Below are 23,011 nucleotides of genomic sequence, written 5' to 3' on the forward strand. Positions count from 1 at the left end.
TCATCCCATAGATTTTCGATGATATTCAAGTCAGGGGACAGTGACGGCCATTCCAGAACATTGTACTTCTCCCTCTGCATGAATGCCTTTGTAGATTTTGAACTGTGTCTTGTTGGAATATCCAACCCCTGAGTAACTTCAACTTTGTGACTAAAGCTTGAACATTATCCTGAAGAATTTATTGATACTGGGTTGAATTCATCTGACCCTTGACTTTAACAAGGGCCCCCAGTCCCTGAACTAGCCACACAGCATGATGGAACCTCCACCAAATCCGGCAGTAGGTAGCAGGTGTTTTTCTTGGAATGCTGTGTTCTTCTTCTGCCATACAAAGCGCTTTTTGGTATGACCAAATAACTCAAATTTCTGTCTCATCAGTCCAAAGCACTTTGTTCCAAAATTAATCTGGCTTGTCTAAATGAGCATTTGCATATAACAAGCGACTATGTGTGTACAAATTGCGCTTAATTGTAGAACGACATAAAGATACACCATCTGCAGCAAGATGTTCTTGCAGGTCTTTGGAGGTGATCTGTGGGTTGTCTGTAACCATTCTCACAATCCTGCTCATATGCCGCTCCTGTATTTTTCTTGGCCTGCCAGACCTGCTGGGTTTAACAGCAACTGTGCCTGTGGCCTTCCATTTCCTGATTCCATTCCTTACAGTTGAAACTGACAGTTTAAACCTCTGAGACAGCTTTGTGTAGCCTTTCCCTAAACCATGAGACTGAACAGTCTTTGTTTTCAGATCTTTGGAGAGTTGCTTTGAGGATCCCATGCTGTCACTCTTCAGAGGAGAGTCAAAGGGAAGCACGACTTGCAATTGACCACCTTAAATACCTTTATATCTCATGATTGGACACACCTGTCTATGAAGTTCAAGGCTTAATGAGCTAATCCAACCAATTTGCTTTTGCAAGTAATCAGTATTGAGCAGTTCCATACATTCAAATCAGCAAAATTACAAGGGGACCCAAATTTTTGCACAGCCAGTTTTTCACATTTGATTTAATTCCATACAACTAAATACTGCTTCACTAAAAACCTTTGTTTGGAAAACACCCCAGTACTCAGATGTTCCTTGGAAATGAAAGACATACCACTGTTTATCTTTTTTGTTGAAAGTAAATTATTATGCAGGCTGAGAGGGGTTCCCAAACTTTTTCATATGACTGTAGGTTAAACATTTAATATAATGCACTACTGATGCCTCATCTGTAATAGTGTTTAAGGTTCTGGTCTTAGTGTAACAAAATGACACAACACTGTATGTATGAGCTATGAGGTAAGATCGGAAGAGATGATCTATTTTCAGTTTAAGCAAACAGAGGTTAAGGCAAGACATTATAATAAGTGTTCAAAATCTGTACAGAGAATTCCATCTGTTACTTTAAAATTAGTTCATCAAGAAGAACATGATGCTGGTGATAGAGGCTAAATTTCACACAAATGTTAGGAAGTTTTTCTTCACAGAAAGAACTGCAAATTTGTGGTATAATTTACCAAGTAGTGTGGTGAATGATAGCACTCTGGAGAACTTCAAGCACAACTGGATGATATTTTGCAGAGTTTACATATATACACTTCATCTTTAGCAATAATGAACATTATAGTTTTCTGGCCATTATAATAAAATCCCTTGCAGTACTGCTGAGGAATTTAGCCAGTATTTCTTTCAAAATGTCTTCATTCTGCAACATTTGTAAATGTTCAAGCATATCTCACTAGATTTACATCCTGCAACAAAGTGTATTGGGTTTACATTTATGCATTTATTAGGCAATTTCATTCTTTTCCACTATGATGATGAAAACCCACTCATGTATTTCTGATCACTGCATACTCAAGTTGAACTTTAGCTTTAGATTACAGCTTGGTTATATGATATTCTCTTGAAGAACCCTATAAAACAGAGTAGTATAAATATTCTGTTAATCATACACAATCTATGACAGCAGTACCATAATGACTGAATGCTACAATGAGATATTCACCATACAAGCGGCACTTCTCTTTAAACACATCCAATGAATATTTTGTGAAAGTCTGAGGTGGGCACTAACACCGATTAGCTACAATATTAAAACCACTGAAAGGTGAAATGAATAACATTAATGATATTGTTACAAAGGCAACTGACAAGGGGTAGTACATATTAGGCAGAAAGTAAACAGTAATTGAAGATGATGTGTTGGAATCAGGAAAAATGGGCAAATGTAAGCATCTGAGCAACTCTGACAAGCCCACTCCAACTGAGCATCAGTGGAATGTGCTGGAAAAAAACACAAATCCAATCTATGGAGGCCCAACCTCACAACTTACAGGACTTAAAGGACCTACTGCTAACATCTTGGAGGCGGATACAACAGGACACCTCCAGAGGTCTTCTGGAGTCCATGTCACGAGAGGTCAGAGCTGTTTTGGCACAATGAAAGGAACCTACACAATATTAGAAAGGAAGTTTTAATGCTGTGGCTGATTCAGTGTATGTTCTTTTTATTGAACAGGGAAATCTTCCACACTGCTCTTCTGTGAATCGTATTACTGTCAGGTGTATTCTTTCTGATCTAATGCAAGGTAAAAGAAGACTGCAATTGCCTACATGTTCTTCTAGTATTCTTTCAGACTTCAAGGAAATCTTCACATTTTGCTTGCAATATTAAAAAATTGCCACATCTGGAAAGACTAACTACTGTCCCCCAACTGTTAATCAATATGGATCTGACTTACTTTTGATCGAACACTGGAATATTCCTTTTATTCCGATTTTATCAGAAATTTCACTTTCTTCATGGCATGGTATGCTAACATAAGTAGTGTGCAGACAAGTTCACTCATACTCAAATGGATACAGAACAGTGTTTATCTAAATCAGGCTCAGTTCTTAACCCAGTTATAGAAAATGACCAACTTAATTCCCCTTTGACTGTGTTAGGGACACTGAGGGGGAAGGGGCAATAATATTCTAATAAAATTATGAAAATTACACATTTGAATATTCCATATACAAAAAAAAAAAACAAAAAACAAGCACAACTTTGAGACTCCCTTATATGCACTACAATAAAAATACTAACAATAACATAACTAACGCTTTTTCATTAAGAAATAAATATAGAAAATGACATTGTTGTATTCAAAAAAGAGCTATAGCAAAGAGCCCAACAACCTTCCTCAAACTGATCTGAAAGCAATTAATGTGAATATCTATACCATATGGTTCCATTAAAAAATGATTTTTTGCTTTACTTTATGGCTTCTAGTACAAAAACAATGATTGACTTTTCACCAGTCTTAAGCTTTTTGTAGTTCATAATCAAACCGCAAATAGTTTCCTAAAACTACTTTTATCCATACAGTGGACCTAATCAGAACGTACAACTGGGCAGGAAGAACTGAAGTGAAAATTCAAAATGCTTAAAACAGTCATTGCATTGGGAACAGAAGCACAATTGGATTTGCATGCCAAACTGAACAGATGAGAGCAAAGACAATTCCAGAGAGTAGGAAGTTACTATTTCTGCACAACAGTATTTTGAATATGCAGAGAAGGTGACAAAGAAAGCTGTTAAAAAAAGGCCTTTATTTCAATAATTGAACTACCCATAAGAGATAAATGAGACATAACATTTACTTTTAACTATTTTATACAAAGAAATCATAAACAAGATAAGGTACTAATTAAGTAATCTGGAACAATACAAGTGAAACAATCTTAAATCAGTACATAAAAGAGGTATACAGTATACTGTGTTCTAAATGACTTGATCTCTGCTCTCAACAGCAGGCTCTTAATCCACACAGGTATCAAAATAATTTAAGACGACTGATAACAAGCACATGAAAGAATGAAGAACATTCAGTGTATCATTTTGTTTTTATGAAAATGCTTTGTAGAACACAGTTGCAAACTCCCCTACACCTTGCTATACATGGTGTCTGTCAAAAAACTGATTTAGCTCTCAATTCAAGTGGAACACAGCAAGGAAGTATTAAATGCACATGGGACTACTAAGTAGACAAGTTGGACCTGGCATCTTTCACAAATATCACAATACATTTCTTATGGAAATAAGCCAACTAAGCTGCACCAAATGCCCTGACACCTATATAGTACATTATTTATCCAAATCATAGAACTGACCCAAAGTCATAATAGGTAATTTCCATTCAAAGGAGCATTGGCAACAAGTCAAATTACTGTAAAAAAATATTTTTTTCATATTTTGGAATTTTATACCTGTGCAATCCAATGTAAAAAATACTTTTCAAAATACAGTATGTCAAAATTCTAAAGTCATTTTAAATCATGGCAGGCACAGTGGCAAAGTAAGGCGTTACCCCCTATTATTTTTGGACACTGATTTGTTTGCTGCATGAGGTGCCTTTGTGTTGACATGTTCTGTGCCTGTTGAAAGAGTACCCCTAAACAGTTATCCTCTTATCATCATATAACCCTAAGACATGTAGGCTGGTTGGTGAAACTTGTGGGTAATCACCATGTTGCTGGGGGCTGTGATGTCTGAGATAACAAAGTGTTTCCTTCAGGCATCTTATCATAAATGTCCAGCGTGGATGGGAGGGTGGTCCCCAACAACCCACTGCAAGCAGCAGCTTCTATACCAGACTGTGAAGGAGCTAGTCAGTGTTCTCCCAATGTTTAACACTATGTTTAAATATCTCTCCATTTTTCTAAAACACTCGTCCAACTGAATGTCTCTATGCTAATCACACAATGTATGGTTTTGTTTTATGTAAAAGTACATCAAGGTTTCTTGAAAAATCAGGAAGAACTGTGGGAAAGCATTCTAAAAGCATGCAAGATGGTTAACACTCCTAAGGTGCTTTAAAGAAAAAAAAAAATTGATTTGAGAGTGGGCTGTGAAAGTCAAAAACAATGCCTCAGCACAAAAGTAAAAAAATGCCAAGATAAATTTGACAAAAAAGTAGTATTTGTTTGCTAATGCTGAGAAGTGTCACCTTATATTAATATGCATGCACCTGATTTTACACTTGGCCACTTCTTAAACATTTGGAGCTAACTCCCCATTCTAGCCAGTTCAACAAGATAAATCAGTAAAAGTAGAATGAAAAATGGATGAGAGATTGTTAGTAAATATTGTGCATCTCCAGGGGCACTGTGCAAATTAATGAGAATGTTTTTCACTCCAAAGAAAAAAATGCAAACATTCTTCTCTTATTTATTATTTTAATACTTCGACATATTAAAAGGTATAGGAGGATGGAATTTTGTAACTGTGAGTACTGTGCCCACCAGGGTTCAAATCCTGTACCCAGTCATTGTAAATGTGAATTTTGCACATTCCCTCCAGAATGTTTTCTTTGACTACTTCTGTTTTACTCCCACATTCTCAAAGAAATGCTTGGTTATGAAATGTTGTGCATGGATGTATGAGGGCCCTACCACAGACTGGCACCCTGTCCAGGGCTGTTTTCTGAGTTACCAAAATATGGTCCAGCTCATTACAAACCTGAATTGAGAAGGTTAAGTTCTTAAACAGCAAACCAAGGTTAGAAAAAGTCCCTGGCCTGTCAGTGCTCCAAAGTGAGCAATTTACGCATTACCAATGGAAATGACACCCAACAACATATCAGAACATTGTCAGCACAGAAATGTTTCATTTTGGTTGAGCTGCAAAATGATACATTAATTAGCATGCTGAGCAAAAGCAGTAGAAGTGAATGCTACCATGGACTTTCTCACCCACAGTCAACAGCCTCTCTCTCTCTATCCCTCACTAACTCGCTCTTATCACACACTCAGGTAATTTTGGATTGTATCATTTGAAAACTATTGCCTAGGTTTTTGTACTATATAAATATTCTCATTCTTATTATTAATTATAAACACTGCACTACACTAATAGGAAACACAATGATAAAGGTTTGTTTAAGTGCTGGAAAAAACAGAAAAGAGGATCTGATTGCATTAGGTGTATATAATTTATCAGTGATAAAATATGGTATCCATTATAATAATAATAAAAGGATTAGACTGCATTACAGTATATTAGTCATAGACAAATTTATGAAAATAACCAGTCCAAGTAAACTAAAAATGTGAGTCTTCTGCTTTTTAAACACAAAACATTCACAAAAACGAAGGGAAACAAGACACTGTTCAGCTATATTACAGCACATTTTTGTACTTTAGCATCTCTCTTGCCTTTTAAATAACAAGAAATGTATTGCCAGTTACCATTTTTATATTCTGTTTGCTATATAGCCGGCAGTTTATCCCAGCCAATACCCCCAAGCCGCCAGATGGAGCCCTCCCTGCAACATGGAGGTGCCCCGAATTCCAGCAGGGCATCATGGACCTTTGAGTTTTAATTCACAGCCCTGCTGGATACCGTGGGGGCCGCCAGGGGACGCTGCAGGGAGGCTCAGAGGACTTGTATTTTCTGTATAACCCGGAAGTACTTCCCAGTCAGGGTGACAGAGGAAATAACATACTTCTGGGTTGAAGAAAAGAAGATTTCATTTGACCCGGAAGTGAAGGACAGAAGCATTTCCGGGTCAGGAACTATAAAAGGACTCTGGGAGATCCCAGCAGTGAGCCGAGTTGGGAGGGTGACTGAGCTGCTGGGAGTGGAGGATTGTGTATTATATTGATTTATTGATTGTTAATTGAGTATTGTGGAGTGGAGGGTGCTTTGTGCACTTTATTATAATAATAAATAATTATTGGAATTATTATCTGGTGTCTGACGAGTGGTCTGAGGGTTCAAGGGGACGACAGCGCCCCCTATCTGTCACATCTGCATATATCAGAATTTCAGACTGCAATATTTCCTCGTTTTATTTAAAATATTGTAACAAAGATTACTAAACTGATAATTCTAAATAAATCTTGCTTTAAAAAAATTAAAGATATTTTATTTCAAAGCCTCACACCCATCTGGAGTCTTCTTAGTCAACAATGTAACCTTTACAAGTTGATATGTCCCATGAAACCAAGTAAATTAAACACAATGTATAAAACAGACACACACAGAGTCAGAAAGTGAGAGGGAGAGAAACAAACACACATTTTTACAGTTAATCTTTGTGCTAATATGACTAGACACTTCCTACTGGTACAATGACTCTGAATTACAATACTATGGTATCATAGGCAACCTTTCATAAAATTGCTAGGAAGTGTTTTCTGCATGCTTTTTTATTTATTTTTCAGTTATGTTGCTTTACACATTTTTGAGTAGGTATTATTTTTCCTATATTTTAAATGCTTGCTGGCCCTAATTCGAACTAGGTATTATTTATAAATGACACCACTGATATAATCTGTGGACTAAAAGTGGAAAGAACTGATTGCTTCATACATAATCACTACATGAAGCTAAACACTCTAAAACACAGTTTCAAGAATTTAGAATGCACATTCTGACACAGTTTTGTTGTCTTCTCAGTCTTGCCAAACAAGTTAGTGCAGAAGTGACACACTTGGTGAAAGGAATACGTTCTTTAATAAACATGTCAACATTCTGAAAACAATGCACTAACACAGATCTGTATCATAAGGCCCAACACAACTTTTGTGTTCATTGCCAACTTATAATTTTTGTTGTAGCAGCAGGAATTGCTTAGATGTTAAAAATTAAATGGAATCCCAAAAGGTCAGTCAGGATCAGAAGAGAAAACGGACATCTCAAAACACAATATGCATGACAGAATATCTACTTATTACTATTTTTTTGCAGTTGGGTTCCATTTGCAGCATCACAGATGAAATTCAAGAATGCAATATCATTTAAAAGATGGAAGTTAAACAAGTCTGGCTCTTGATTTTTGAAGTTGTGTTTCAGTGGATGCAGCTCAGCAGACAGCTTAAACGAATTTCTACAAGACAGGTTTCACAGAGTTTTAGAGAAAAGCTTCAAAATGCTGCATTAGCATAACAAACCATAAGCAGTAAAATCTTTCTGGTAAAATGTCTGCTCCTTGTACAGGGTGAGCCAAAATGAGGTACCAAATTCTCAAGGTCATTGCGCGAGGTAGAAGCAGCCGAGTGGGTTGGGGTGAGGGTCCTTTGATAGGCGATACTTTGTAGTTTTCAGTTGCTACATGCCTTGGTCTGCAGAGCACTATGCTTTCGCTGTCAAAGTGTTTTTCAAAAACAAAGAATCCATCATCACTATGCAACGTGCCTTCCAAACACACTTCAGCATTCCTCCCAAAGGTGACGTCCCAAATCAGAAAACAATTCTTTAGTGGGTGGCTAAATTTAGACAGACAGGTACAACATTGAATAGAAAATCACCAGGCCGTCTTCGGACTGTACGAATGCCTGAAGACATCCAAGCTGTAAGGGCTTCAATTTTGCAGTCTCCTACATGTTCAGCGTGCAAACATGCTTGTGCCTTAGGCATCTCCAGCATGTCTTTGAGGAGGATTTTGCATGAGGACCTTAATTTCCATTCATACAAAATAACGGTAGTGCAGGAACTCGCTGAGAGAGTCTGGGAGAGCCGAAGAGAGTTGTGTGTGAACATTCTGCAAATTGTTCATTAAGATGCCATCGTCATGTGCAGTAACGGGGGCACATTTAAATGGTTGTGTAAATAAGCCAAACTTTCATTATTGGGCTGAAACCAACTCTTGTGAACTTCATCAGAAACCCCTGCACAGTGAGCATGTTAGTTTGGTGCGCTGTTGCAGAATTTGGCATTGTAGGCCCTTATTTTTTTGAGAAGGGGACGCAATGGTCATCATCACTTCAGAACGTTGCATTGAAATGCTAGGGAACTTTTTGCGGCCCAAGCTGGAAGAAATGGATGTGGTGGATGCCTGGTTTCAACAGGTTGGAGCAACAGCTTATATGGCTTGGAGATCCATGCAAGTTTTGCGGAAATGTTTCCGGGGAAGCTGATCTCCCTGCGCGGCGATGTCAGGTGGCCTTCACAGTTGCCAGATCTCACTCCGTGTGATTTCTTCTTGTGGAGCTACCTCAGGTCAAAGGTATACACACACCGACCTCAAAATCTTGAAGCCCTGAAGGATACTATTTGCCACAAAAACACAGCTATTCCCCATTGACTTGACCAAACGAGTCATGCCAGCACTGAAATCATCTCGAAGAGTGTATTCACTAATGATGGCCACCACTTTGAAGACATAATTTTTAAAACAATCTATTTTGTATACCCTTTCTTGTATTGCAGTGAAATTTACTTTATTTTGTAGCATTTAAGTTGAATAAACGTTTGAAATGCGGTACTTCTTTGTGGCTCACCCTGTACAATCCGGTTTTATTAAATAAAATCAACTGTGAACCTAATAAAACAAAAATAACAACAGTTTTGTTTGTTTTTTTTTTTAAATTAACATCCCAAATAAAACCATATCAAATATCTTCGAATATGTCTTAATACAAAAATGATGCAGGTAGTTTAGGATAAGGCTTTTTGTTTTTCTTTTTCTGTGTTCTTTATTTTAAGTGTATAAGGTCTTATTTATATTATATTTTTGTAAACTTGAACTTTTCTGGTGACTATTAACAGAACCCTCATATATTCGGAGGAAAAAAAAAAATAGTAAAATACTGTCAGGGCACCTGTACAGCAAAGAAGAATGTGTGGGTATATCCAAAAAACTTGGCATAATATTTGAGCTTAACTTAAAGTTCACTGCTGCATGTGTCTTATATAAATAGTGAACAACAGAAATAAAAGCATGATCCTATTAGGTGAGGGGAAAAAAACAGTTTCAGACCATGAATTAAAGACTCAACTTAAAAGCCTGCTTGTTATCATTAAATATAAAGCAACTTATGACATAAACACCATAAATTACTCCTCACATAAGCAAAGGACAGGTTACCCGTTGTAAAGCTCAAAACAAAAAAACATTAAAGATTACAGTGAACCAGGGTTCAAGCTACAATTCACTTATTATGAGTACTACATTTGCTATTAATATTTAAAAACACAAACTTATTATAAAACTATTTCTAATCAAATATAGTACCTTGGTTTTACTGCCAATCAAGCAAACAAACAATTTTACACTACTATTGACAGTTAAACACTAGAAAATGCGTGAAAATGTATTATTAATTTTAGAGACACATATATACGCTAACCCAAAATACTGTTAACTTAAATATGTAACTGAATTAAACAAAAGAAAAAAAAAAGCCGCTGGTGCCTGAAATTACTAACACACAAGATATCCTCTAAACTGCAAATATTTAAGCATACATTGTGTTGTGTGAAAGCAGCAGTTAAAAAGATTCAAGCTGGTTTTCAATATGAATAGCTACAATGTCTAGAATCATTTTCAAAATCAAATCTTCATCAATAAATTTGAGTTTCTGGGCTAGCTCATATGGGGCTATTTTATATCACTATTTATGGCACTACAAATCTAAAGAGACTTTAAAGTTACCAACAAAAGTAAAGCTCTGGCTATAAATTGGTCATGTAACAGTTAACATAACTGCATGCAAAAGCCTGCTCAATTTCACAGTGGTTACACAAACTGAAAAAGTGAGGCCTTGCGCCCTGTGCTGGCAGGGATTGGCTCCAGCAGACCCCCGTGACCCTGTAGTTAGGATATAGCGGGTTGGATAAAAATAAAAAAATAATAGATACTATATCATTTTTTTCACATGTGAAATGTACAGCTAACTGAACACAAGGTTCTATTGAAAATTGCATACTTCAGTTTAAGAATTTAGGCTGTTAAATTATTTTGTCGTTTTTGTAATGCTAACTTTACACTAGCACCGATTCCTTGCACACTGTATTTATTAACTGAGTGACTGAGACAATAGACAATAGAGAATGAAGAAACCTATCGACTGGACTATACATCGGACTATCTTAGGCATGCTGGTGTACTTTTAACTGTATTCTCTAGAAAGGAAAGTTAGAAGAATTTACCTGTCTTCATGTATAAGATCCTCCCCATCCTGTTCATCCTAAAACAAACAATTGCAATAATTCTCTTAATCTTTTTGATGTTACAAAACATTCAATGATGCAAAATAAACAAAAAAGAAGCAATTTTATACATAAAAAAAATCACCCAGAGTGATAGAATAATGTAGCACAAGAACAAAGCATTGATAATTTTGACATTTTGGCTATAAAATTCTATTTTTGACAAGATGTAGAATAGCCTTGAGGAACCATACTTGGAGATGTACAGTATCAGTGAACTGCTTCAGAAGGCCAATAGCACATTTATTCTCATAAAACTTTTCAGTTATGTTCTGTCCCAACAGTTATCTTATTCATCAATTACATGAGATGCTATTAACTTTTTTTGCATATAAATAGCACAAACAATAAGAAAATCTTTTACAATATATGCTTGAATTAAAAAAATGCACTAAATAAAATTACTTTCAGGCAGTACTTCATTTAGAGGCTTTAATTATTAACATCTGTAACATAATTAATATGCATTTTAGTTATAATAAATATGCAAAAGATTATGAAACACAATGCTGGCAAAAGTTTTAGGCACCAATTTTCTGGAAGCACACACACTAAGGCATAGTCTCAATTTTCTGGTCAGTATTTCTTCATAGAGATTCTTGCTTTTTTATGTAATCAAAATAAATCAAGATTATATTACATTCCGAGGGGGGGTAGCATGCATGCAAATTAGGAACATGGTGATATTAGAATTCTGAAGAAAGAGAGGAGTCCATTAAGTGCCTCAAGCTACTAGCTATGTTTTCCCAAAATCCCATCCATATACACTGGAAACATCAAGTTTTTAGCTTCTTCTAAATTATAACGTGTTGCAGATTCCCATAACTCTTTATATTGTCAAGTCCGTCCATGTTTTCACTTTAAATACAATTTCCTTGAATTTTTCTCCTTAGTCCTAAAATGCTTTATTCACTATTTAGATTAAATCTTTCTGGATCAAGTTTACCGATATCCTTGTTAATTCTGAAAGCCCTTGATTAGCTGAATATGCCCATTTGCCAAAAGATGCACTTGGATACATTTCACTGCACAGCTTGTAATGTTGCTATGTCTTTTTTGTAATAATTTGATTAGACGTATACACAGAAGTACACTCTGATCAAATATTTCCTTACACTAATTTTAAAAGATTTTCACAATTTAACATTATATTTGCCTTTAAATTACACCAAACACTGCCATTTTGTTTTTACAAAGCATGTTACTTTTCCCTGCATGTATTCTGTTGAACCTCTCTACATTAAAGTGAATTTTCTGATAAATCAGATTTAGTCATTTATGAATTGTTTTTGCTATTGATGGAACAGGCTTTTTTGCTCTCTACCTCCACCAGACACAGCAAGCATTAGAAGGCCTGGTTACCGAGGCCCATTGCTAACAGATACCCTTTTCCTTTGAGGCTTGTTACAAATGAAATTCTATGCCACTTTAGTTTTTCATCCTAATAAAATGCCTTACAATACTGTAAACAGATTTCATTTTTTGCTCCAACAAAAAAAATAATACTTTTTCATTACATTTTCCTTTTTCTGGAATTAAGACCTTCAAAGTTTTGGAACTCATCTGAAAATAACAAATTAGATCTAGGTATATCCTTAGAATATATTCAAGTTAAGAAACCAAAAACCAAAACATCATCATACACTCTAAACAAAAACATATAGACTAGACCTCTGTATAAATCGTCAATTTTTAAAACTAAGGTAGGCAAAATAGATTACCTATACAGAAATGTCAAAAAATGATTCCCGGCACTAAATAAACAAACAAAATCCTGAAATATCCCCTTAAAATTTATGTGATGACAAATGTTATTTATTCCAAGCTAGTCTGAGAATATTAAGAGTATGTTATGTTGCCTTTTGTCAGCCACAGTCTAAAAGTGTAATATACAGTATTATTTAACTAACACGTTTCACCAATGCAGATCACATTATTGATGCTTTCCTCTCTACAGCGTATACTCAAACAAGCACTAGCACCATATATTCCAGACTTCAACCATAGATGAGATATTAATCGTATACTACTAGCAAATATAGCTAGATTAAAATAAAATGTTGATGTGTTACCTCTTGTTGGATTATTTAATTTACATATATAGCTACTAATGACGACTTTTGCAAAGGTTAATTCTACAGAAATCCTGACATACTGTACATGCCCCGAGTATTCTATACTTTTTCTTAACTTGTCACAAAACATGTCTTCCATATAAAAGCATTTCTATTAAGAAATCTTAAAAGATTAATTAACATTGCTTCATTAAGATGGTGCACCATTGTGTAGCACACACTTGGGAGGCTGAAGACAGACAGGGGTGGGAATTCAGCGGGCTTTTTTTGGAGTTCTCAATTATTTGCTTTGGAACTGTTTTGGTACCAGCATCGAGGCCTGAAGACTGGTATTGATACCAAACTCCAAATTTTAGTACAAACCCAACACTAATACACACACACACACACACACGGCCTACACTCTATGTGTGAATATGCGGTTTGTATAAATGCAGATAAACAGGTACACATGTACTCCCAGACATACACTTGCTTCACCTTTCAGAAACAACATACTGTAGGAAAGCTCTACAAGTTTGTATGGTAAGTTTACACATACAGTATATACCACAATCTGCAAAGGATCAAATCTTATTGGTTCATTCTGAAGCAGATCTATACTACCACAAAACAGTAACACTTTAAAGTAATATAGACCAATATAGACAAAAGCTATGAGTAGCTGAAGACTCAAAGAATAGTTTATACTGCAAACATACCAAAACAAAAGGAACACAATACATTCCTGAATGATTAATGTTGCTATAGGCTTTTAAGTACAGTGAGGCATTTCAGAACATAATACCAGCTTATTAATAATTCAGGAGTGTCCTCTCCTTAGTTATGCTCATATAATTACTCTTCGGACTGCCGTAGCTATAGTGTTTTCCTATTCTGTTACCTTTACATATTCTGATATGAGTGAAGTGAAAATTAAAATCTGATTTACACTACATATTTTTTTTTAAAGTAACAGACATTAATGTTTTTATATAATTATATATATATATATATATATATATATATATATATATATATATATATATATATATATAAACAAACTTGTCAACTCAGCAATACTAAATAAATACAGTTACACATTTATTTTGACAAATACAATCACAGCTGAATAATGTCACAGTCCTTCTTGTGTATCATATAAAGCAACTATAGGTTGTATTTCAATGCCTTAGAAGGATTTCATTTTTCATTCATTGATTCATTAATTTTCCACTACTTATTCAAGACCAGGTCATGGGGGAAAAGGTCTGAGCAATGAGGCCCAATGGTCCCTTTCCCCAGCCACACTTGCCAACTGATACTGTGGGATCCAGAGGTGTTCCCAGGTCATCTGGGAGATAAAATTCTCCTATTGAGCTATGGGCCTTCCTCAGGGTATCCTCCCAGCTGATCATGCCTGTAAAACCTCCATAGTAATGTGTCCAAGAGATATCCATATCAGATGCCCGAACCACTTCTGTTGGCTACTCTTGATACGGATGATCAGTGTCTCTACTCTAAATCTCTCCCACATATCCGTGCTTCTCACACTATTTCTAAGTGAGAGCCCAGCAACCCTGCAGGGAAAACTCATTTTGGCCACTTGTATCTTTTGCTAACTAGTGTGTGTTGTTGGGTCAAAAAAAACCTGTTTGTTTGATCATGGATGGATGGATGGATGGATAGATAGATGTGAAAGGCTGTATGACACAGATAAAAGACAGATAAAAATACAATATGTGAAAAGCACTATATGATAGATAATTGGATAGATGGAAACAGAGATGGAATGATACATACATATATACATAGATAGTATAGTGGCTCTGGGAATGCACCACTGAAGCGTTTTGTGACATCCTCCAAAACTGTGTTTTCTGCTATCTACACTCTGTAACCTGTCTTGCCACACTTGCTAAGCACACATTTCAATGCTTCAACAGAAGGGCTCACATTCACCATTGTAGATGAATGCACACCTGTGTCTTTAGTAAGTTGCTCTAAAGGTTCAAGCAGAGTGATCATGTCTTCCACAATTCCCCATTGATGTGCCATAAGAGATGCAGGAAGCTCCTTTTCAGCACCATACACAGCGACAGTAAGCCTCTGATCAACCAAACTTAACAACACATAATATATACTGTTCCAACAAGTCAGGACATCATGCTGTGGCATTCATGTTGGGAAGCCTAGTTCCATTTGTATATCTCTCAGCCATGAAATGGCAAGCTGTGACTGCCTAAAATGACTGACTATTCATCTTCTAATGGCAATGCAGTCAGAGATTGTCCTTTGGTTCAAAAAGCCTTCATTCACAGTGAGCCAGAGTTCAAAGAGTGAGCCATGCAGCGTAAACTTTTAATGCCACTTTCCTCCATAGCTTTAGTTATGTTGCAAGTGTTGTCACAAAGCACGATGTGTTCATTACTTTCTGAAATAACCCAGAGAACTGGAGAACTCATTAGCGTGCAACATAACTCTTTTGCTTCAAATTTTTCTGCAAACCAGAGTGCTGTCAAACTCAACATGCTCGTGGTGCCTGAACTCTAAACTCCACAAGTCTGTAGTGAAACTAATGCCAGTGATGTTGTTTCTTATACGTATGTGCAGTAATCACAATATATAATGCAGGCAGAGAGATACAGTATTTTCTAAGTATCTTGGAAGAATGCACAGAGAATCAAAAGGGCGCAGCAGCTATTAGAATCCACTGTTCTCAATAAGGGAAAACAGGTTGGTCACCAAATGAAATCATCTCCACAACTTTAGCTCTGGCGATGTTTTGAGGAAATGTCTTCACGTTTTAAGAGATTACTGTATGAGGCTATCACCAGTATATCTACCAGCATATCCAATTTATCTCTCGTATTAGCAGTATTAACAGATAGAAATTCCATAAATCATTTGTTATGGTGGTTCTTCAGATGGGTAATTACATTTGTGGTGTTGAATGATTTAATTCTGCAGCCTCTTCATATTATCTCATTTTTGCAAGTAGAGCAGATTGTAAAAGGAGGGAGACAACAGAGTTACTGAGAAACATGACCACACAGCCAGCATGCTGCTTGGCTAACAATAGTTGCTCAACGAATAAACAATGATCACCATGCTCCTGTTCACAAAACCCTTTTTTTTTTTTTTTTTTTAATTGTGTGTACGTTTTTCAGATGCTGCTTATAAACTTAAAAATGTCTTTACAATAATATCTGACTCACCAAGCAAAAAAAAAAAAAAATTATAATTATTCAATGAACCGATAATGTTGGCAAGCCTGAATTATCAGTCAACAGTATTAGCCAAAATGTATACATCTGACCAATATCATTTTTAAAAATCATCAGGTGGTAACAAAACTGCTGCAGATATATTGCATCTCTAGTATTTATCTACACTGGCTACTTACAATACTGGAATGCATGGGGAAACACCCTTTTTTCTACTGTATTAATCCTCTTCCTTTCACCTGGTTCTAATTTACCTGATTCAGGAAGCTGCCCTTAAAAAAACTGGGGGGAAATTTGGAAACTAGAGGTGTCCCGCTCTTTATAATAGCAATCAATCATCGGTGACATGTGCTTGTTTAAATGCAAAATCCAAGCTACTGCTAATAATCAGTCATGCACTTCTCTCTAAGACTTGGACACATTCTACTATGTTCTATATTTATAGGTAACACACTGAAGAGATGCAAATCTTTTCTTCCTTAAGAAAATCCATAATCTTGCCTTTTAATGATGGAAAAGCAAATGTCACTACAATATATTCCATAAATGCTTGACTGTGTTATGATCCGATTCCTAAGATGGCCATGACAAGCTTTTCAAACATTTTGCTAACCAGTGTTATAGATTCTAACAACACCCAGATAGAAATATTTGGCTTAAAGAAGCAATAGGCCGAGCATGTTTGTATTTCTTATGGTCTTGCCTTCGAAGAGAATCATCAGTACACCTAAACCATGACAGTAACATACACCCTTACAGCTTAACCGAGGGCAGCACACTAGCACAGAATTTCGTGTTGTTGCATCATGGATACAGTTAGGGGTGCATGGAAATTTAGAAATGAGACACCAGTACAAATCTGTCAACCAGTTGAAATTTTCATATATAGTTTATCATGGCTGAGAACCTCTGGAACTCGCCTTAATTACTTACCACATAGGAGACAGCACATAGTGGGGAGTGGGCATTCTGTTACCCTCTGACACGGATGGAAATTCTTACAGAGCACAACCCCAACACACTCTCCTAAATTAATTTTAGATTTGACCACACCTTTGGACTTTAAAGGTGATTGTTGAAGAATCCGGCTTACGGTTACTTGTTCTACTTCAACCCCTAATGATAATAACAAGCCTTGAATTAATCATTAAACAAAATAAGCACATGCTTAGGGCACTAACAGAAACGGAGCAGCACAGTCACTTAAGAAAACTTTAAGTCACTAAAAGGCAACAACAAACATTTTTATGCCTTTTGATCGTTGTATGTTGAAATGATGTACATCTTAGAAATTAGAAAGCAATGAAATGAGAGATGTTTCATTTCAGAATTGGGAGACATTTTCATTCACACATAAATATTCCTCTTTAGAAAATCTTTTTTAAAAATTATCCAGCAAAAAGAAAAAAGAAAAATCAGGATGATTTGCATTTGTATCACAAATTGTTATTTGTTCAGGATTTTCTTGAAGTATTTGTATTTTATTGTGGTTTGTCTTTTACTCCGATTCAAAGCTGTGTCAATATAGATAGATGATAGATAGATAGATGATAGATAGATAGATGATAGATAGATAGATGATAGATAGCTAGATGATAGATAGGAAAGGCACTATAAGATAGATAGATAGATAGGAAAGGCACTATAAGATAGACAGACAGACAGACAGACAGACAGACAGACAGACAGACCTTTATTGTCATTGTCACTTTTACAAAGGAACAACAAAATTGAAGGTGCAATCGACTCAGTGTGAGGAATAAGAGTTAAAATGACAAAAAGACAAAAAGAAAGAATATAATAAAAAAAACGGATAGTAATAAATATACAAATAGCACTTGTTGACTTACGGTCTATATTGCACATTGAAAGAATAATATGGAGCAGTTTTATTTTGAGTTCAGGGCCATGATTGCTTTCGGATAAAAGCTGTTTTTAAGGCGGCTTGTCCTAGTTTTCATTTAGTGTTTTATGCGGATATTATTTTGTATCCAACATACTGTGCTTTTTTTTTTGTTCATTCTGAAACTTTGTGAAGTTTGTGGAGCATGGGAAAGGTTTTGTATAGGGAGTTCACGATACCAGAATTTTTGTATTTGATAAGCAGTGAAATATTATGACACAATACCTTTCGATATCAGCAAAAACAAATTCCATTCAATGTTTTTTTATTTAATTACTGGCATTAGTGAAGTGAACAATATTGTACCTTCTGCAATACAATCTAAAATATATAAATACAGTGGAACCTCGGTTTGCGAGTAACTTGGTTTATGAGTGTTTTGCAAGACGAGCAAATATTTTTAATAAATTTTGACTTGATAAACGAGCGAGGTCTTGCAGTACGAGTAGTATGTATACGCCTTGTCTGCTGAGCGTCATGTGATCACAACTGAGCTGATGGTTCTTCTCTTTCTCTCGCTGCGGGATTGTGGGCAATCATCTCCTATTCTCCGTCGGAGTCGGCGTGCCTCACTCATATAGTCAACATCCGTACGAGCGTATAGTGTTTACTATAGCATTAGCATTGTGTGTGTGTGTGTGTGTGTGTATATGCGAGTCCCCGTCTTGCACCCTAAAACACAAAGCCAAGTCTCGGTACTTTAGAAACACCAGCTTTATTCAGCTTGAAACAGCAACAGCGCGGTTATTTATACACAGACACAGCAGTCAGGTAGGGCCCTGCACATTTATAATGTTCCTTGTATCACCCATCGATGGCAGGCGCTTATAGCATGTCCGCGATCTTTTCGGATTCGCTTTTACGGCGAACTGCTACAGCGCTGGGAGACTGCGATTGCTTTGGGACACTCTTCCACGTGTCGTCCCATTGGGTGCAATCCCACAAGAGTTTAGAAACTCACTCACACCAGCCATGATTCTTTTCAAAGGTAAAGTGTAGGTAAATTTGTTTTATGTATTTTTACTTTATACAGTGGGGCAAAAAAGTATTTAGTCAGCCACCAATTGTGCAAGTTCTCCCACTTAAAAAGGTGAGAGAGGCCTGTAATTTTCATCATAGGTATACCTCAACTATGAGACACAAAATGAGAAAAAAAAAAAATCCAGAAAATCACACTGTCTGATTTTTGAAGAATTTATATGCAAATTATGGTGGGGAAAAAAAAGCACTTGGTCAATAACAAAAGTTCATCTCAATACTTTGTTATATACCCATTGTTGGCAATGACAGAGGTCAAACGTTTTCTGTAAGTCTTCACAAGGTTTTCACACACTGTTGCTGGTATTTTGGCCCATTCCTCCATGCAGATCTCCTCTAGAGCAGTGATGTTTTGGGGCTGTCGCTGGGCAACACGGACTTTCAACTCCCTCCAAAGATTTTCTATGGGGTTGAGATCTGGAGACTGGCTAGGCCACTCCAGGACCTTGAAATGCTTCTTACGAAGCCACTCCTTCGTTACCCGGGTGGTGTGTTTGGGATCATTGTCATGCTGAAAGACCCAGCCACGTTTCATCTTCAATGCCCTTGCTGATGGAAGGAGGTTTTCACTCAAAATCTGACGATACATGGGCCCCATTCATTCTTTGCTTTACACGGATCAGTCGTCCTGGTCCCTTTGCAGAAAAACAGCCCCAAAGCATGATGTGTCCACCCCCATGCTTTACAGTAGGTATGGTGTTCTTTGGATGCAACTCAGCATTCTTTCTCCTCCACACACGACGAGTAGAGTTTGTACCAAAAAGTTCTATTTTGGTTTCATCTAACCAGATGACATTCTCCCAGTCCTCTTCTGGATCATCCAAATGCTCTCTAGCAAACTTCAGATGGGCCTGCACATGTACTGGCTTAAGCAGGGGGACACGTCTGGCACTGCAGGATTTGAGTCCCTGCCAGCGTAGTGTGTTACTGATGGTAGCCTTTGTTACTTTGGTCCCAGCTCTCTGCAGGTCATTCACTAGGTTCCCCCCGTGTGGTTCTGGGATTTTTGCTCACCATTCTTGTGATCGCTTTGACCCACGGGGTGAGATCTTGCATGGAGCCCCTGATTGAGGGAGATTATCAGTGGTCTTGAATGTCTTCCATTTTCTAATAATTGCTCCCACAGTTGATTTCTTCACACCAAGCTGCTTACCTATTGCAGATTCAGTCTTCCCAGCCTGGTGCAGGTCTACAATTTTGTTTCTGGTGTCCTTTGACAGCTCTTTGGTCTTGGCCATAGTGGAGATTGGAGTGTGACTGTTTGAGGTTGTGGACAGGTGTCTTTTATATTGATAACGAATTCAAACAGGTGCCATTAATACAGGTAACGAGTGGAGGACAGAGGAGCCTCTTACAGAAGAAGTTACAGGTCTGTGAGAGCCAGAAATCTTGCTTGTTTGTAGGTGACCAAATACTTATTTTCCACCATAATTTGCAAATAAATTCTTTAAAATCAGACAATGTGATTTTCTGGATTTTTTTTCTCATTTTGTCTCTCATAGTTGAGGCATACCTATGATGAAAATTACAGGCCTCTCTCATCTTTTTAAGTGGGAGAACTTGCACAATTGGTGGCTGACTAAATACTTTTTTGCCCCACTGTATTTTGTATTAATCATTTTTATATAAATAGTTTTGGGTTGTGGAACAAATCATCTGAGTTTCCATTATTTCTTATGGGGAAATTCACTTTGATATACGAGTGCTTTGGACTACAAGCACGTTTCCGGAACGAATTATGCTCGCAAACCAAGTTTCCACTGTACCAAAAAACAGTTTTAACATACTGGTATATCTATCAAGTAGTTACCCAACCCAGTCCCCCTCACATCCCACAGTCCTATATACGTAACTGTGAAAGTGTGTGAGGTCCCGTCTCCAACTGCTTCATACACAAACTATGACTCTAAAATGTAAACACCAGTTAGAAAATGGATGCTTGGATTGATGGACATCTGCAGAAGTGCTTATTATAGTCAAAGAATGAATGCAAAGCTTTTGTTCATATATCAGGAACGTGTAGGACAATATTTAAAAATGATTAATCTCATTAATCCTGAACTGCAAGAAATCCCCTAAACATACAACATAAATTGTGGTACAAATAAAAATCTCCCCGGGCATCTGGGCAGAGTAGTTAAACTGAAAGATGAGAATTTTGGGGCAAAACAAGGCTGCCAGAATCAGTGGACTTTAGTGGGCACATAGGAGCACAGTGATAGAGAAGGTTGCTGATTCAGGTGCAAGGCTATTTAAAGGTTTGCAGGTTATTTGTATAATTTCATATTCAATCCTGTACAACACAGGGGGCCAAGGAAAGTGGAGCAGGGTCTGTGTAAGGACTGTTGCAATAGAGTTCTGAACCAGCTGGAGCTGTGATAACAAATTAGAAGGGGCACCCACGAGTAAGGAGTTAAAGTAGTTGAAGAGGAGGAATCTATATTACTAAACCACAGTTTAATTAATGCACGGACGGCGGACGCACCGACGCGCATGTGCACTGCACCGCAGCGCCCCAGAGTCAAACCCAGCGGCTTCCCAGAGTCAGTAGGTGGGGCCCAAACAACACAACCTGTAAACTAAACTTGCTCTAATCCACTTTGCCAGCAGTCGGTGTCAGCAGAGGCAAAGGAGTCACGGCTCCAAATGAAAAGAGCTCAACGATTTGTACTACAAAACCGAGCCCGTAGTTCCCAGAATCAGTGAGTGGCGCCCAAACACCACGACCTGTAAACTACACCTGCTCTAATCCACTGTGCCAGCAGTCAGTGTGTGTAAGTTGGAGTATGCTTCCTAACAGTACACGACTTCTACCTAACGACACAGCCACAGAACAACAAAGACGAGACCGCATGGATAAAAACAATACACGGAGGCTCCTACGTCGCGCTTCAGACACACCAGAAGCAAAGACGTCACAGCTCCACAATGAAAGCGCTCAACTAACGGAAATACAAAACGAGCCCGTATGGACCACACAAAGAAACCGCTTTAGTACAAGTATGTTTATTTAATTAAGTGAAAACTTTACCATGGCTACGACCTGTGAACTAAACCTGAGGTAAAGCGTGCACGCCAAGTTGTACAGCCGCCCGAACGCGACCGCCCACACCACCGCACCGGATCCGCCGCCATGGTCACGTCAGCACGCAAATCCACTGCCGTCAGCAAACGACTTCTCGCTGACGACACAGCCATAGAAAATCAAAAAAGAGACTGCATGGATAAAAACAATAAACGAAGGCGTTGTACAGCTCCAAAAAAAAACTGATTTAGTACAAATACGTTTAATTAATTAAATGAACTTTCCCAGTATGCACCCACCCTCCATGATATTTCATCCCTCCAAGTATCGGAGGGAACAGAAAGTGATTGCCATTCTTGGATTTGCGATTCTTTCGAGAATCGCGGGCTTGCTGGTGTAATAAGAGCATGGACAAGTTTCTCAGCATTGGAAAAGGTGAGAAATGAGCAAACACAGAATGTTTAAGAGGGATGACTGTGGGTAGAATAGAAAAAAGGGAGAAACCAATAATGACACCAAGATTCCTAGCGGAAGAATAATGTCGGATGACACCGACACCAGGACTGATTCTCTTAAGCATGTTCTTCAATTGAGCTTTAGAGCCAATTAGCATGACTTTGGATGTGTTGCAGTTTAATGTTAAGAGTTATGCTCCATCCAAGTTTTACTCTCATTGAGGTAAGTTGTGAGTCAAGAAATCTCTGATGAATTTTCATAAATGATAACCCAGTCCAAATCTACGAATAATATGGCCATGGGGAAACATATTGATACAGAACAGCAGAGGACAAAGCCTT

The 23,011-nt window shown here is 37.3% G+C and overlaps 1 protein-coding gene across 1 annotated transcript in view; it reads right to left on the reverse strand.

Annotated features, from left to right (window-relative positions):
• The window catches only part of tmem131l (transmembrane 131 like), a 130,429-nt gene that overhangs the window by 94,587 nt on the left and 12,831 nt on the right, over window positions 1–23,011 (reverse strand). The window contains exon 3 of the mRNA XM_028802678.2: window positions 10,908–10,945. Coding sequence (XP_028658511.1) covers window positions 10,908–10,945 — 38 coding nt within the window. The remainder of the gene's footprint in view (window positions 1–10,907; window positions 10,946–23,011) is intronic.

Source organism: Erpetoichthys calabaricus, chromosome 5 (assembly GCF_900747795.2).
Source record: "Erpetoichthys calabaricus chromosome 5, fErpCal1.3, whole genome shotgun sequence".
NCBI lineage: Eukaryota > Metazoa > Chordata > Cladistia > Polypteriformes > Polypteridae > Erpetoichthys > Erpetoichthys calabaricus.